Source organism: Schistocerca serialis, chromosome 5 (genome assembly GCF_023864345.2).
Source record: "Schistocerca serialis cubense isolate TAMUIC-IGC-003099 chromosome 5, iqSchSeri2.2, whole genome shotgun sequence".
NCBI classification, from domain to species: Eukaryota; Metazoa; Arthropoda; class Insecta; order Orthoptera; family Acrididae; genus Schistocerca; species Schistocerca serialis.
In genome coordinates this window covers 717,298,576-717,316,474 of record NC_064642.1, presented here as the reverse complement: position 1 = coordinate 717,316,474, position 17,899 = coordinate 717,298,576, and the positions used below count along the sequence as shown (strand labels likewise).

Genomic DNA, 17,899 nt, shown 5'->3' with positions numbered 1-17,899 from the left:
TGCGTTGGGAATTCAATCATATAATTGTCTGTCTGTGATTTTAGATCGGCAAACAATAGACCTGCTTGAATTACTAACGCCCATCGTCAAACAGAAATGTCACAGAATGGTAATTTTTTTCAATCGCGTTAATTCCGCAATTTGCTCGCACTGAATTTTTAGTTCTACTGCAGAATGAGCAAATAATGACAGAGCTTTGGGGAGAAGTGGCGTGCAAAGTGTGATGAGATTAGCGGTCCAGCTAGAGACGTCCTGTGGAGTGTCCGGCCCTCTTAAGGAAATCGGATTGGGGCGAGAGCCATCCCCCAGGGCGCGGCGCTACACGCTGTACTGTATATAAGCAGAGGGCCCCACAGCCGGGGCGTACAGTGCCGTAAGCACCACTCCACTACACTCCACTCTCTTCTCACACAGGTGAGTACTCTGTTCCTCTACCTTGTGTCTGGCCAGCGGCCATCTGACATACATTTCCACACACTACATCACGCAGGAGGAACCTCTGTCTCCAACTTGCAGATGTCAAGTTCCTTACAGGTTCCATACAGATACTACGCTTATTCTCGAACAATGCCCAGTTTTATGGTTGGTTGAACGAGAACGTATCTCTCTCAACCTTCCAGTTTACTTCTTAAACCTTCTTCTTGTTCTCTCCCAATGGTTCCATTCATTCTAGACGTAACGATGAGAATGTACGGGAGATATAGAACCTTTAACATTTTACGAATATTTAAGTTTCTCTTCTGAAGATGGATACTGATAGCTTCCGTATAGTTATATCGTCGTTCATTTTTCTGAATTTCTTAGGTTTCTTTCATTAATACAACCTGGTGTGGGTCTCAAATCCCCGACTAGCTCTCAAGAGCTGTTCGTCGAACGACTAGGCATTATTGCTGGGACACTGGAACTCTTCCTTGCAATCAGCGTGCTTAAGGCTCATTACTCAAATTGTGACACCAAGATATTTGTATAAAAAGGCTGATTCTAACTCTGACTCACTAACATTGTAGTCATAGGATACACTACTCTTTTTCGTTTTGTGAAGTGCGCATTTTTACATTTCTGAACATCTGAGTCCAACTGCTAATCTCTGCATCATTTTGACATCGCCGGCCACGGTGGTTCAAATGGTTCAAATGGCTCTGAGCACTATGGGACTTAACATCTGAGGTCATCAGTCCCCTAGAACTTAGAACTACTTAAACCTAACTAACCTAAGGACATCACACACATCCATGCCCGAGGCAGGATTCGAACCTGCGACCGTAGCAGTCGCTCGGTTCCGGAATGAAGCGCCTAGAACTGCGTGGCCACACTGGCCGGCCGGCCACGCTGGCCGCGTGGTTCTAGGCGCTTCAGTCCGGAACCGAGCGACTGCTACGGTCGCAGGTTCCAATCCTGCCTCGGGTATGGATATGTGTGATGTCCTTAGTTAGGTTTAAGTAGTTCTAAGTTCTGATGGAGCTCAGATGTTAAGTCCCATAGTGCTCAGAGCCATTTGAAACATTTTGACAACGCATCATTATTTGATTGAAAATTCGTGTAGTTTTCTTCAGACAGTACTTATTATAGGTAATTATAAGATCTGAAAAATGTCTGTAGTTTTGTGGATCACTTCTACTACGTTCCTTGTAGAAGAAAGCGACCTTTGCTTTCTTCAAATTACTGGCCATGGTTTTTGCTGAGGCTTCTAGAGCATATAATGGTTAAAAGAGATACTAATTCATCCGCAAATTCCGTATAGACTCTTACTAGGATTCCATAGGGCCCTGTATATTTGTTCAGATTTTCACTATTCCAGATATTTCGAATACCTCAACAATTATATCTATATAACCTACTTTTGCAGCGAAGCGAGAGTTAAACTGTGGTTTTCTGGATTTCTCTTTCTAAGCGACCATTTGAAAATGTAGTTCAACATTTCTGCTTTTGCTTTGCTGCCCTTGATTCAAGTTGCTGTATCATCCATTAGGGTCTGGGCACTAACTGTGGTGCACAGGCACCATTCGCTCATGACTAGACGTTCTTTGGATAAAATACCGCTACATTAGTCGTTGTTGTTTTGACAGCCAAAACTGCTGAGTTTAGCATCTGTCAGTCTGTTGCCCCATGCTGTGTTTTATACCTATTGTGTTGTAGTCGCTGTTACTTTCTACATGCTGGTCAGAAACAGCCTGAAAAACTTGTAAGGATGTTGCAGGGGAGGTCGTACTGAGAAATAGCTGTTAAGGAAAAACATTCGAAACTGATATTCAAGAAACCCTGCGACGTTGCGTGGGACAACTGAACCTTATTGCGAGGCGTAGTGTGCGTTTCACTGATCTAAATTCAATCTGGCCGAAACAAGCACATGCACTCGGGATTTTTCTCTAACTTTCTGCTGCTTCTATACTGGCACAGAAACAAAGGAAAAACCGTTCACTGTCGTCCTTCCCACATTATACTTTTCAATACATGAAATGTATTCGCAGTTGCGAATGTGGACGACTATCAGCTGTATAATGGAGGGATGACAATGAAAGTTTTTGCCGTGCGACTCACGGCCAGACCCAAACTTCCATACGTCATCAACCACGTGTTTACATCCTGTACTCGTACATCCTTTAAGTATATTGCTGTACAACGGAGGCAGTTTACTTGAAGTTTCACGCCCGTGTCGGCAGATCAATAGAATACTGCAGTGCCTGTGTTATTCCGAAAAAACGATGCAATGTTCCCCCTGCATCGTAATTCAGAGAAAGATAGGCACTGCAATAGCGTCTTAATACTTTTCTAATCTGTTGAGGACATCTCAGAGATTATTTCATATTTTATAAGAGTCTCCTGTGCTAGATGACCAAAAAAACCAAACACGATGTTAGCAGTGATACCACCTACGCTGCAGCTACACGGTCATGCAACGAATCATCACACATATATTTCACAGGACACTGATTAAAAATTTCTCGAAAAAGGTAGACTAGGGATGGTTTATTAATATATGCAAAAACATACAACAATGGGCTCTTACGGTATTACGACGATCCCCAAAGGAGGATAAAAAAAATGGTTCAAATGGCTCTGAGCACTATGGGACTTAACTACTGAGGTCATCAGTCCCCTAGAACTTAGAACTACTTAAACCTAACTAACCTAAGGACATCACACACATCCATGCCCGAGGCAGGATTCGAACCTGCGACCGTAGCGATCACGCGGTTCCAAACTGAAGCGCTTAGAACCGCACGGCCACACCGGCCGGCAGTAGGATAAAAGTATTGTGCTAGAAAAGAAAACCCGCAACTTAGATTTTATAAACTGTTGTTCGTCTCTTACAGAATAGTGCGCACTACTTTGTACTATGCGAAGCAATGGAGTCAAATAAACAACGTAAACCAGCTTTCTCCTTTCAGTGGATTTTACAGTGGACAGTCTTCTCAAAGTGAGGATGGCAGCTCTAAATTCCTGTGTAAAATCCGTTTGCCTGTATTTCCAGGAAAGATTTTCATGTTTGTTCAGTCCTAAGAATGAGAAATCTTCGACAGTTGTTTATGTGGTAACATTGTTATGAGGGTGAATCAAATGAAACCTTCAATATTTTTTTAAATATTATTTATTTTGCAGAAGTGGTACAAAGCTGTATCACTTTTCAGCATACTCTCCCCCACGCTCAACGCAAGTTCAAAAAATGGTTCAAATGGCTCTGAGCACTATGGGACTCAACTGCTGAGGTCATTAGTCCCCTAGAACTTAGGACTAGTTAAACCTAACTAACCTAAGGACATCACAAACAACCATGCCCGAGGGAGGATTCGAACCTGCGACCGTAGTGGTCTTGCGGTTCCAGACTGCAGCGCCTTTAACCGCACGGCCACTTCGGCCGGCTCTCAACGCAAGTCCTCCGGCGCTTACGAATTGCATAAATTCCTTTAGAAAAAAATTCTTTTGGTAGTCCGCGCAACCACTTATGCACTGCATGGTTTACCTCTTCATCAGAACGGAACTTCTTTCCTCCTATTGCGTCTTTGAGTGGTCCAAACTTATCGAAATCATTTGGGGCAAGGTCTGCTGAGTATGGTGGATGAGGAAGACGCTCAAAATGCATGTCTGTGATTGTTGCAACTGTTGTTCGGGCAGTGTGGGGCCTTGCATTGTCATGTTGAAAAAGGACACCTGCTGACAGCAATCCATGTCGCTTTGATTTGATTGCAGGCAGCAGATGATTTTTTAGGAGCTCTGTGTATGATGCACTGGTGACAGTGGTCCCTCTCGGCATGTAATGCTCCAAAATGACGCCTTTTTCGTCCCAAAAGAGAGTCAGCATAACCTTCCCTGCTGATGATTCTATTCGAAAGTTCTTTGGTTTTGGTGATGAGGAATGGCGCTATTCCTTGCTCGCTCTCCTCGTTTCTGCTTGGTGGAAGTGGACCCAGATTTCGTCCCCAGTAACGATTCTTGCAAAGAAGCCATCACCTTCTCATTCAAAGGGCAGATGAAGTTCTTCACAAGCATCAACACGTCGTTCTCTCATTTCAGGAGTCAGCTGCCATGGCACCCATCTTGCAGACACTTTGTGATACTGGAGCACATCATGCACAGTGTGATGTGCTGACCCATGACTAATCTGTAAACATGCTGTAATGTCATTCAGTGTCACTCGGCAGTTTTCCTTCACTATGGCTTCAGCCGCTGCAAAGTTCTGGGGAGTCACAACTCGTTGTGCCTGACCTGGACGAGGAGCACCTTCCACTGAAGTCACACCATTTGCGAGCTTCCTACTCCATTTGTAGACTTGCTGCTGTGACAAACATGCATCACTGTACTGAACCTTCATTTGTCGATGAATTTCAATAGGTTTCACACCTTCACTACGCAAAAAACCGAATAACAGAACACTGTTCTTCCCAGGTGCAAGTCGCAAGTGGGGCAGCCATCCTTATACTGATACTGCGACGGTATGTACACTGCCACCTGCAGGCCATTCTGCACGCTGTTTGTAGCACGCTTACCAACTTACAGGATAACAGCGCGAAATTTCGATTTGTTATTACAAATTTAAGGTTTTCATTTGACTCACCCTCATACAATCAAATTTCGGCATTCAGAGAGTTCCCCTTCAGAAACAGTATACACAGTGTTTCGACGCCAGTAAGCGACCTCTACAGGTCAAGGGCTGCGTTAACCGCGACGTTGTTACCTAACCTCTTAGCCGTACATTCGACATGTCTCAGAGCGACGCTTACCTTACCTGCACATACTATTCTTTTAATCTTGTGTTACATTTAGAGTCAGATATTAAGTAAGGTAAGTTAGAGAATAGACGGCCCTAGCACTGACCGTGTTGCAGAGATGGCCGCCCGCCGCTGCTGCCCCCTGGCGACGTTGCTGGCCGTGCTGTTGGTGACGTCATGCCTCGCACCGCCCGCGGACGCCAACGTGGTCAGCGTGTGCATCCGCAACTGCGCGCAGTGCAAGAAGATGTACGGCCCCTACTTCGAGGGGCAGCTATGCGCCGATGCGTGCCTCAAGTTCAACGGCAAGATGATGCCCGACTGCGAGGACGCCGCCTCCATCGCGCCCTTCCTCAACAAGCTGGAGTAGCCTCTGCACGGTCTGTGTCTCAATAAAGTCTGTCTGCAAAGCTGAAGCTCGCCTACTTCTTTATCCCGTCCATTTCTTCCACTCCCTTGTCAGCTGCCCGCAAAAGTCTTAGCAATGAAGGGACCTGCACCACCCATATCATAACTTCCTCTGAACGCCTTGAGATGTTATCAAAATGTTTTTCAAAGGAGGTATGGGCTAATTCCATCTCCTTCTTACGGAATGATGGAATTGATTCTCTAGGGAGTGAAGGGGCGACTTTGGATCTGAAGAGGTCATCAATGCAATAAACAGCGTGTCTCACGTAAGAGATGTCAGGTACTCTTATCTCTGTTGTTTCCGCAGGTATTTGCAGTTTTGTTTTCGGATTCTGTAGCTGAAGTCAGCCCAAGCAAACATTGCTTATCATGTCTTTCATGCCGCGCTCAATGGGGAAGCAAAGCATGAGTTTGTTTCCCATTGCACACAAATGACTATTAAAACGGAAATTTACGTACTAATTCGATAGGGCGTTTCCAGTTTAGTCTAATGTGTTATTTGTTTTATCGATATATATTAACAGCGACAGTAGAAATATAAGAAGGGGCTACCAACAGTGTCTACTCAGCGACCATTCAGTGAACGTTGCTACATATGGGGCTCCACAGCACACACTTGGTTTATGTAAGCATGCTGAATGCTGTTCATCAGCTACGGAGATGGAATTTGCACATGAGCACCGCAAATACAGGTTGACTGAGTGGTGATAGGTGGCCTTTTTAGATAAATCGCGTTTTATGCTCTGTCTGTTGGCGTGTATGGTGTGAAACGTCCGAAAACAAACACCGTTCAACAGTTATCCTCTGGGGAATGTTTTTGTGGCACTCCCTGGATGATCTCATCATTCTGGAAGGCGCAGTAGATCGACACAAGTATGCATTTATCCTTGGGGACCATGTCCACCCCCACATGCAATTTGTTTTTCCTCAGCACGATGGCAACTACCAGCAGGATAATGCAACATGTCACAGAGCTCACAGTGTACTTCCGTAGTTCGAAAAGCACCAGGATGAGATTAACTTTCTCTCCTGGTCACGATACTCCCCGGATTAAAACCCAGTCGAGAATCTACGGACCACCTCAACTGGGCTGTTCGTGGCATGTATCCTCAACCAAGAAACCTAGCTCAGCTGGCCATGACACTGTAGTCAGTATGGCTCCAAGTCCCTGTCAGTACTTCATTGACTCTCTTCCTGCACTGTCGCAGTTATCTGTAATGTAAAGGTGGTTATTCAGGTTTTTGACAGGCAGTCACATCAATGTAAGTAGACAATGTAAGATACATTTATGACATTGCTATACACAGTGAAAGCCCAGGAGAGTAACATGATACTCTGAATGGAATGAACATTCTACTCAGCACATGACGGCAAAGCTAAAAAAGGTGAAAGTAATTAGGAATAGCAAAAATGTGATTAGCGATTAACTTAACAAGAGGGTTGTGGAGCACAAAGTAAACGAAGTGAAGATATTCCACTACCATAGAAACAACATGCCGCGGATGAAGTAAGGATAACATTAAAGCAGAGTAGCACAAGCAAAGATGACATTCCCAGCCAAAGAAGCGTAGTAGCAGCAAACAATAGCCTTCATTTGAGGTCGAAATTTGTGAGAATGTTTGTTTGGAAGACAACGTTGTTCGAAACTGTAACATCGATTTTGAGGAACATGGGAATAAGGGAATCGTAGCATTTGATGATTCAAATGGCTCTGAGCACTATGGGACTTAACATCTGAGGTCATCAGTCCCCTAGACTTAGAATTACTTAAACCTAACTAACCTAAGGACATCACACACATCCTTGACCGAGGCAGGATTCGAACCTGCGACAGTGCCAGCAGCGCGGTTCTGGACTGAAGCGCCTAGAACCGCTCGGCCACAGCGTAGCATTTGAGATGTAGTGTTATCGAACGATGTAGATGGACTAAAAACCGAAGAAAAGAGGATGTTTCTCTGCAGAATCGACGAGGGGAGTAATTCATGGAAAGATGAAGGAATAGGATTATAGGGCGTGTGTTACGACATCAAAGAGTAACTTCTGCGGTACCTCAAGATGCTGTGGAGGGTAATAACTATAGGGGAAGACAGAGATTGAAATGTATCCAACTAATAGGTGAAGACGTTTAGTTCAAGTGGACACTGGCACAGGATAGGAATTCGTGGCAGGCTGCAGAAAATCAGTCAGAAGACTGGTGACACATCCACACTCTGTCCAAAGAATAGGTATGATTCCCCATTAGTCCACTAACACAGAGCCTCGGGTACTTAAAGCAGTAAATAAAGGGAAAACACGAAAAACAGGTTTAATATTTGGGTCAGAGGTAGGACTAGTTGCAGAACGACTTTCTTTCCTATTAGGAAAGCAGATTTGTTACGCCATCTCTCGCCACTAGTTTCAGAACGACTTTCTTTCCTATTAGGAAAGCAGATTTGTTACGCCATCTTTCGCCATTCGTCATGAAAGCAGCATTCCAACAGGTCTGTTGTCTCAGATCTCTGTATAAGCCTACGAAAGCAGAAAGAGGATGCACTTCAAGTAATGTTGAGTGGTAAGCCTGTATGAAGGCCATAAATAGTCCTTTTACTCAAAGTACTATTGATTTCTGTGGTTACACATCCTTACATTTCTGTGGTTACGCATCCTTAGAAAGAACCTTCCTCTGTCTAAGGGAGGAAACAGGTGAACTGATTCAAGTAGTGGTTGCTTTTAGACTGCATTTCTGTAAATGCAATTAATAATTACGCATGCCCTCGATATGATGGTTTTGGGAAATAGTACTGTCATTTTCATGTTAATTTCCGTATTGGGATCACGGTTCCACATCGGCTTGTGCAAGTGATATTCCTCAAAACAGTGATACGATGCCCCACATAGCAAATGTTTTATAAGTCATCTACTGGACTAACTTCTGGAACGTGCAGTTCTGAGCAAAACCAACCTCCTCAGATATCTTTTTACATCGTCACCCAGTGGGCTTTATCCCCACTTCCTGAACCACTGATAGATACTTTTTAGATCACTCAATGAGATGGCCTCCCACATTGTGAGAACGAGTAATTCTCACTCCACATGGACTGCCATCCGGCTGTCGTACTTTCTTACCCAGACGAGAAGACGAAGAAAACACTTTAACAATAAACAACTGCCAAACATCTCACCAGGAAGCAGAGATTGATATCTCCCGACCAGCCTGACACTCTCCCATGGTTTTCTGGGAAATGCATTACCAGCAAAAAACTGGATTCCACCAATGCCCATTATACCGTCTCTTTTTAAACAGACTCCGGGAACCCACAGCTTGTTGCTGCAGATATTGCAATATTGCCTGGTCATGGCCCACCAGGGTTGAGCCAGACAACAAAGGGCCCCACTGATTCCTACCTGTGGGCCAGTCCCCATTTCAATGCCCCTGAGCCAAGCAGCCTAGTGCTTAGAAGCCGCCTAGATTGCCTAAAATGTTCTGGTGACTGGCCCCTATTGCCACAGGTCTACTCCTTCCATGATGCCCCATCCAGGTCTCCATCAGATTTGTACAGCACAGCAAATACAGGTCACCACACTTAACCACAGGGATAGAGGGAAATTAAAACATGTACCTCCAGGTTCATATTTCCAATCACTGAGATCACCCATATTATCAGCAGCAGATATTCACCAATGGGTAGAAACATGATAAAATTTTTGACTAAATGAATCTGAATGAATGATAGACTGAGGTGACAAAAATCATGTGAAACGACCTAATATCGTGTCGGACCTGCTTTTGCACGATGTAATGCAACTACTCGGCAGGGCATGGACTTGACAAGTTGTTGGAAATCCCCTGCAGAACTATTGAGCCACGTTGCCTTTACAGCCATCCATAATCGCGAAAGTGTTGCAAGTGTAGGATTTAGTGCACGACCTGACCTCTTGATCACGTCCAATCAAGTTCGATGGGGTTGATATCTGACGATCTGAGTGGCAAAATCATTTGCTCAAATTGTCCAGAATGTTCTTCAAACCAATCGTGGACGCCGGTCGTCGTGGCCGAGCGGTTCTAGGCGCGTCAGTCTGGAACTGCGCGACCGCTACGGTTGCAGGTTCAAATCCTGCCTCGGGCATGGATGTGTGTGACGTCCTTAGGTTAGTTGGGTTAAATAGTTCTAAGTTCTAGTGGACTGATGACCTCAGATGTCAAGTCTCATAGTGATCAGAGCCATTTGAACCAGTCGTGGACAGTTGTGGCCCAGTGACATCATGGTTTAGAAACATGAAGTCCATGAACGGCTGCAAATGTTCTTCAAGTAGCCGCACATAACCATTTCCATGCAATGATCGAGTCGGCTGGACAAGGGGCTCAGTCCATTCCACTTAAACACAGTCCAAATCATTATGAAGCCACCACGAGCTTGCACAGTGGCTTGTTGACAAATTGGGTCCATGACTTCCTTGGGTCTGTGCCACAGTCGAACCATACTATCAGCTGTTACCATCTGAAATCGGGACTTATCTGACCCAGTGCTGCGTGCACAAAAACCACAAGGAGGGGGCGCTAAAGATATCTTGAGCTAGCTTTACTTTTACCGTAATAAAAAATAATCGAGTCACATGCAAAGCTTAAGAAAGCTTTATTTAAACTGATTATACACATTGTAACCTCCCCCTCACTTATCGACCTTAATGACAGCAAAAAATTAAACCGCGTGCACCTAATGGAAATTTGGGGAAAGCAATCGTCACCGAAGTTAATTTTTCAGTAAAGAGGGAGGAAAGGGTTACATCTAAATGAAAGGAAAAATGCAAATGAAATTGGTGAAAATTAATTTTGAGAAAAGAGTAAAATTAATAAAGAATATATATATATATATATATATATATATATATATATATATATATATATATATATATATATACAAATAGTAAAACAATTACAATATATAAAGACACAGAAATGTCATATCTCCAGGTAACAAATTAAGAAAAAAAAATTATAGTACAATAGATGGAAATAGGAGGATATGCATTTCCGGCGTTACACGTGCCCCACATTGTCTGAGGATGTTCATGTAACCTAAACAGACTCAGAAAATGTCCCAAAAAGGAAAAAAAAATCAGTGGAAATGCATATGCTCAAAACATCAACAAAATTTAGCATTATGCTAATTAACCATAAACCAATTTTTAGACCATAATAATTGAGTGGAGACACTCCTAACCTTATTCCACTCTGTCATCTTACACAAAAGAAAAGGGGTTGACAACATATTAAAATTCGTAGAAAACATAGAAAATGGTTCAGATATTCTAAATCAGCAAAATTCCTAACAGTATCAAGACATGGAATACTATTTACAAAACTAATCAGAGTACATGATCATAAAAACAGATAGATCAAAATACGCAAATTAATAATTAATAACATAGAATACACATATTTATATAACCTTTTCACAATTAGTATTCTCGCCACGAGAGTCCACTTAATGCTAAACAAGAGTTGGTCGTTTTTCTTACACTGGAACGGGAAGGTATCCCAGCTGTTGGCAAAAAATGTTACGTGCGATGGTCACGCCGCTGGAAAGTATTTTATTCCCGGGCTATAAAATATTATGTATACACAATGTGTCTTTTGTTAGTGCTCAGCCACTAATTCCTTCTTAAGAAGTTAACATAAACTCATCATAACTCATGATCAGTAAAAATATTGCATAGGAACGCCCAATGAGAAAACTGATTACGTTTAAGGAAAAATTCAGTAATAGTACCCCTCTGACTGTCGTTCCTTTGAGTTCTAGCAGGCAGTTCTCTCACTCTCAGGTGTGACCAGTTTTATGGGCACATGTATGGAGCACAGTACTGTATGTAGGCGAATCATAGGCTCTGGGAAACTGGAAAAGAAGTTTTTGAAGTACAGTGCTGTAGAGGAATGTTGAAATTTAGGTGAACTGATAAGGTAAGAAATGAGGAGGGTGTCCACAGAATCGGCAGGGAATGAAATATGTGGAAAACACCAACGAGAAGAAGGGACATATTATGACAATGGGAATAACTCCCATGATACTAAAGGGAGCTGTAGAGGGCAAAAATTGTAGAAGGAGAGAGAGAGTGGAATATGTCCAGCAAATAATTGAGGGTGTTGGGTGAAAATGCTACTCTGAGAGTGTAAGGTCCAATACTCATTTCGCTTAGAGCTAGCACCTCCAGTATTATTGTTCACGTTGCCTGTAGCAAGCATCACGAGGTGAAAAGTGGTAATGTGCTGACCTGTTTTTTATGTTTGGAATTATTTCTGATTTAAAAGAAAAATTATAAAAAATTATCCAAGCTGGAAGGAAATATTCGTTTAAATCAAATTTATTTAAGAAAAAAAAAATTGCGAGGTACGAGTAGGATTCGAACACTGGTTCCTTACCAGGTAATTATGTGCATAGACATTTCATTCGTTCCAGGAATGGAGGTTCTGGACGATTTTTCTATCATCGGCTTTGATACTGGCAAGGTATCGGTCCCAGGGATTCCAAGACTTTCAAGAATGTTTTAATTTGAAGCCATTTTGACTATTTTTCGACCGTGACTGTCTCAATAAATATGTAAAGGATTTTTAAAATTACCGCTACCAGTCACAAACTTTGTCAAATGTTGTATTAATTATTTATTAAGCGACATGTTTCGAGGGTTAATGCTCATCTTCAGGCTAAATGGTATTACAAAAACAACTTTACAATAAGGTCATACTGATATTGTATAGTCTTTTCTTAAATGCTGTGGTCATCCTGTGGAAGAAAAGAAAACTTAGTAAAAGGCGATGTCACTTTGGAATCTGGACTGATGTTTGCACGAAAATGTTGAGTAACAGTCACTCACTTTGTTCTTCTGGCGTGGCCATCTCGTTGTGATGTGCTGCGGTGTTTCCATTTCCGTGGTTCCCTTGGTCACTGTTCACAAATTGCCACTATAGTTCCATTCTTTTATCTTGGCGGCTCGCGCATGCCCGCCCAGACGCGGAAGATTGCTGCGTTGCCAGTTACACACGACGCACGCGCCAATAGAAGCAGCGCTATAGTATAGCATAGTTCGCAAGCTTACGTTTAGGAGGGAGCGCGCAGTTCATGAAGTAAAGCCACCACGGCCGCATTAACCCTTTCGCTGCTACAAAGACGTGCTCCCTGCATTCCGCGCTGTGCGCGATTTTGTCACTACACTGCTCGCCTGCACTCTTCAAAATTTCGTGCAATGGTTTATTACATTTAATGCTGCATAATAACTGCGTTGAACATCGAAACAAAATTAAGTCATTTATGGGGGGAAGGTATCAGTCAAGAAGACGTGTAAAAATCAAATTTTTGGGCCAAATAGTTTTTGTCAAAGCAGTGGGAACACCATGTGTCTGCACAGGCGAGCAGTGCAGTGATGGCAAAATCGCGCACAGCGCGGAATGCGGCGAGCACGTGTCTGCAGCAGCGAAAGGGTTAATGAAGAGACAAAGCACTAGAAATTTCAAAAAATTGCATTCAAACGAATATAATTCGTGAAGTAAGGCACTTCGATATTGTTTTTAAATAATGAAAATATTAAGCACCGCACAAGGTTTGAACTCATAACCTTTCGCGTAGCAGCCCAACATCTTAACCATTACGCTAACGCACCTCGTCTGACTATATAACGCCATGAGGACTATAACACGTCACGCAAAATACTGACAAACACTGTTGGTATGACTATGAATTACTCACGATTCGTCGAAGTACAATAGGAAATAAACAATTACCGCTGTTCTTTATTGCGAAAAAGCGGTTCGTGAGAGTGATACAAACACCTTTCCTTGCTATCGTCTGAATTAGGAGTCTTATTGCTTGTTTGGTTTAATTAATTAATAGAATATGAAGCAATTGGTATAAAGAATGCTTTTTCCAAACTTTCTATAAAAGAATGTCTGCTATCAAGACATTGCTTTTGTTCTATTACTTTATTTATGACTGAACGTTTCTAAAACTGAAGACTCTCGTCCATGCTCGACACTGCAGTCGAGATGTGGCAACGTCGTTCTCTGTTCATTGGCTGACTGTGTTTTGTGACGTCAGATGCGCAGAACGAACCTAAACTCGGCCGCCAACATAAATGACACGCACTTTAACATAGCAGTAACTTGGAAATACGATCACAAACAGTCCACTGCAGTACAGAACTGTTTGTGATCGTATTTCCAAGTTACTGCTATGTTAGTGGCAATTTGTGAACAGTGACCAAGAGAGCCACGGAAATGGAAACACCGCAACACATCACAACGAGACTGCCACGCCAGAAGAACAAAGTGAGTGACCGTTACTCAACATTTTCGTACAAACATCAGTCCAGCTTCCAAAGTGACATCGCTTCTTACTAAGTTTTCTGTTCTTCCATAGGATGACTACAGCATTTACGAAAAGACCATACAATATCAGTATGACCTTATCGTAAGGTTGTTTTTGTAATGCAATTTAGCCTGAAGATAAGGTTTAACCCTCGAAACATGTAGCTTAGTAAATAAGTAATACAATAGTTGACAAAGTTTGTGACTGGTAGCTGTAAGTTGAAAAAAACCTTTACATAAAAAAAACCTTTACATGTTTTAATTTCTTGTTCGATGTCGGATAAAAAATGGCAAAAGAAATATTTTTGTGCCATATAATTACAGATTCACAACTTTCAGATTTTTTCCTTTACTTGCACAGTGAAGCCTTGGTTCCCGCTAAACATCATGACTCCAAGCCAAAGGGAAGTATGCTATAGCTTTCAACGAATGAATCTGCCAATACCAAACTTGTGACATAAACAGCTGTACCTTTTTATTTAATTGACAAAGAAGTTCCCTTTTTTACATCGTCAAGGCACGGTAGACCTTAATACGTGAGATAAATTTCGACCTGAACATCTACCCATTCCTGAGCAAAGAGTTTTAAACATCAGACAGACAGACAGACAGTCGGAGCACGAACAGACCGTATAAGGGCCCTTTTCTACCGATTGAGGTATGGAATCCTACAAAGGCTAAGTTAGATTCTTTAGGTTATTTCATTAGTCATAAATACCAAAACCATCAGTAACGCAGTTGATTCTATTGCAGAGAAAAAAGAATAATCTCGTTAACAGTAAGATTTCTACCGTCACACTCTAAGTTATTCTCAGATTTAGCATTTTTCAGTAATTACTACCGTTTTATCCGTCAGTCATGTCTGAATTAGGTTCAGTGAGTTTAAATTCACAAATTAATTTCACACAACAAGAAAAATTCGTTGGCAGCAACGCTAATTCCTTAAGCTGAAATAAGAAGAAGAACCGAGTAGCGATATTGGTGCAGGCGGGAATAATATCTTACGCTTCTTGTAATATAAAGAAACGATTGGGGTATTAATAATGAAATTTTATTAATTCTGCTGTGTCAAGGAATATTATCAGTGTTTATCAAACTACTGTTCTCACAGAGTTGCCAGCACAAAAGACGATTTAAAAAAACACTAAACGGTGTGGCGTCACCTGGAAGCCTATCTAATGTACGACGCGATTTATTCAACAGATACGAATGTAATTTTTTTATTATTATTATTTTGAGCTTTTCTCCATTACAGAGGCTTAGCTCCAACATAATAATTTTCTTGGAAATTACAGTAGAAACAATAAACGTTCTTAGACTATATTTTCAAAATATTCCTCCAGGTGTTTCGATCTAGTATGTCCTATTCCTCTGCGCCAATTCTCCTTATTGCGTGCTGTACATTTTGGAGCCAGGTGGTCATAGGTCGTCCTCTTCTTCTTCTACCCTCCGGTCCCCACTCCAGTATCAATTTTGGTATTCTGGTTTTTTCCATTCGTCGTACATGCCCATACCACCATAATTTCTTCCTATCCACTACGTCATATATTCTTTCTTTCATTTCCATTCTTCTTATTATTTTGGTGTTCCTTATCTTTTCTTTCCTGGAGATTCTTGCCGATCTTCTCCAGAAGTCCATCTCTAGAGCTTGTAATTTTTAATGTGCTTCGTGTTAATTGTCCAGGTCTCCGTTCCATACAGAACCACACTCTCTAATATGGATTTGTATATTAATTTTTTAGTTCTGCTCCTTACATTCCTGCTCCGTAAGACTGAGTTAAGCATCCCAATGATCCTCCGTCCGCTACTAATTCTTTTATTGATTTCTGACTCTGATTTTCCCTCGATTTCTAAAATGGCTCCCAAATAACAGAAAGTGTTTATCTTTTTGATTTTCTTTTCTTCAATGTATAGCTTATCTGAATCATTAGTCAAGTATTCTGTTTTTTGGTAGTTAATCTTCAAACTCCAAGTTTTGTGTGCTACTGCTAGTTGATTGCACATATAGTTAGCATCCTCCCCATCTTGTGCTAAGACTACTTGATCATCAGCAAACAATAAATGATGTAGGTAAACTCCATCTCTTATTTCTAATCCCATACTGTTACATTTACGAGACCATGTTCTAAGGCTAATATCTATATAGATTTTAAATAATGATGGTGACATGGAACAGCCCTGTAAAAGTTCTGTGAAAGTTTATTACCAACTTTCACTTGGCAAATGTTATCTTTATACATATGTTGTATTATTTTAATCAAGGAAGGGTTTATGTTTGCCATATGTAGTGCTCTCCAAAGCAATTTTCTTGGAACAGTATCATACGCTTTTTCTAGATCTATAAAAATTAATCCTATATTTTTTGATTTTTCCCTATGTTTCTCCAAAATCTGTCGTAATGTGAAAATATGGTCTACACATAATTTAAACCGAGAAAATAATGCCTGCAATATTATGAGTCATTTTGTCGAGTATGATAATATTTTGTGACAAATATTGTAAATATGTTTCATGAATCTTAGAAATAAAGAATACGATACTTCAATGCGTTCCATGAAAGCACAGAACATCAAGTGTTCAGTGCGGAACCGCGTGACTGCTACAGTCGCAGGTTCGAATCCTGCCTCGGGCATGGATGTGTGTGATGTCCTTAGGTTAGTTAGGTTTAAGTAGTTCTAAGTTCTAGGGGACTGATGACCTTAGACCCATAGTGCTCAGAGACATTTGAACCATTTGAACATCAAGTGTAGTGTATATACACAAGAGCCATGTTGCTCGCCCCTGTTTGCTCTGTTTTTCGCCTGTTTGTTTTCTCTCGCCTGTGGGTCAATGTATGTATAACTCGCTGTCTGTACAGTTGTATGAGCTCTTAAGTTACAATATATATTAATTGAAAGTATCTTATGTTACCTTTAAAAAATACTTTTCCCTCCCGGTGAAATTTATTTAAAGATAATAATATTGCCCATCTGCCTTCGACAGTCTCGGTGGCGCGCAGTCCGCCATTAGGTCTACTAAAGAATATTTCAGTTTTTGCGAGCTTCACTTGTAAAGGAAAATAATTATAAGTGCTTTTATGAATCTTTACAGTCAGTTTTCAATATTAATGTTAATTAATATTTTTGATTATAAAACCTGTTCACATATTAAACACCGCAACGCTTAGGTGATGCTTCACTTCTGATTAAAATATTTTCAGTTAATTCAAAGGATTAAAAGCTAACACAATTCTTAAAGGGATAAAGTTCAAGAAATTCTTTGCAATTATTTCAATAATACGCAGGTGTTTGTATCATTCTTTCTTTCTGTGTAACATTAGATTAATTTTCTGGGAAAAGAGATCATTTCATGCTTTATATTATCGCTGGATTAGTTTAGGTTACGCAGGCCCCCACAACCGCACGATTGGTCGACTGTGAAGAGCGGACAAATTGAATAGCTGGGCGGCGGCCATTAGAGTTGTAAACTGACGCGCGGAGTTCGAATGTTTATACATCGCTTTTGGTTATAAAATGCCTTCCCTTGAGTTAGGTTACAAACATAATGCCTCATTTAAATACGTTACTACTATATACTTTTTGATTTATGAACGAACGGCAACTAGTCACTGTTTATGAATTTATCTTACGTACTACATGGAATCTGCCGTAGCTAAAAGTTATGTACTGGACCCCTAGCATTTTTCGTAGTTCATTTACGATAGATGTGCGCAAAATGCATCAAAATACTCGAAGATTTGCCCACTGTATTAATAGATACTTTCTGACTCTACCTTGCTTTAGATTTTATGACGAGAAGCGAGTTTCATATGGCATAGTGCTTTGGCAACTCACGACCAAATTATCAAGTTTCGACCTAACCTAGACCATGAGAACACTACCGATCAGCCAACTTTCTTCAAAATGATCAGAACGTATAAAATGGTATTCTGTCGGTCGGAAATCTTGCC

The 17,899-nt window shown here is 41.3% G+C and overlaps 1 protein-coding gene across 1 annotated transcript; it reads left to right on the top strand.

The window, feature by feature from the left end:
- Window positions 1–379: 379 nt before the first annotated feature.
- Window positions 380–5,623, top strand: LOC126481643 (eclosion hormone-like). Its single transcript, XM_050105549.1, has 2 exons — window positions 380–414; window positions 5,324–5,623. The coding sequence occupies exon 2, from the start codon at window positions 5,326–5,328 to the stop codon at window positions 5,575–5,577; it is 252 nt and encodes an 83-aa protein (XP_049961506.1). The 5' UTR covers window positions 380–414; window positions 5,324–5,325; the 3' UTR covers window positions 5,578–5,623.
- Window positions 5,624–17,899: the final 12,276 nt, after the last annotated feature.

Excerpts from the sequence above, each read along its gene's own strand:
- LOC126481643 (XM_050105549.1), top strand. The coding sequence starts at position 5,326 with ATGGCCGCCCGCCGCTGCTGCCCCCTGGCGACGTTGCTGGCCGTGCTG.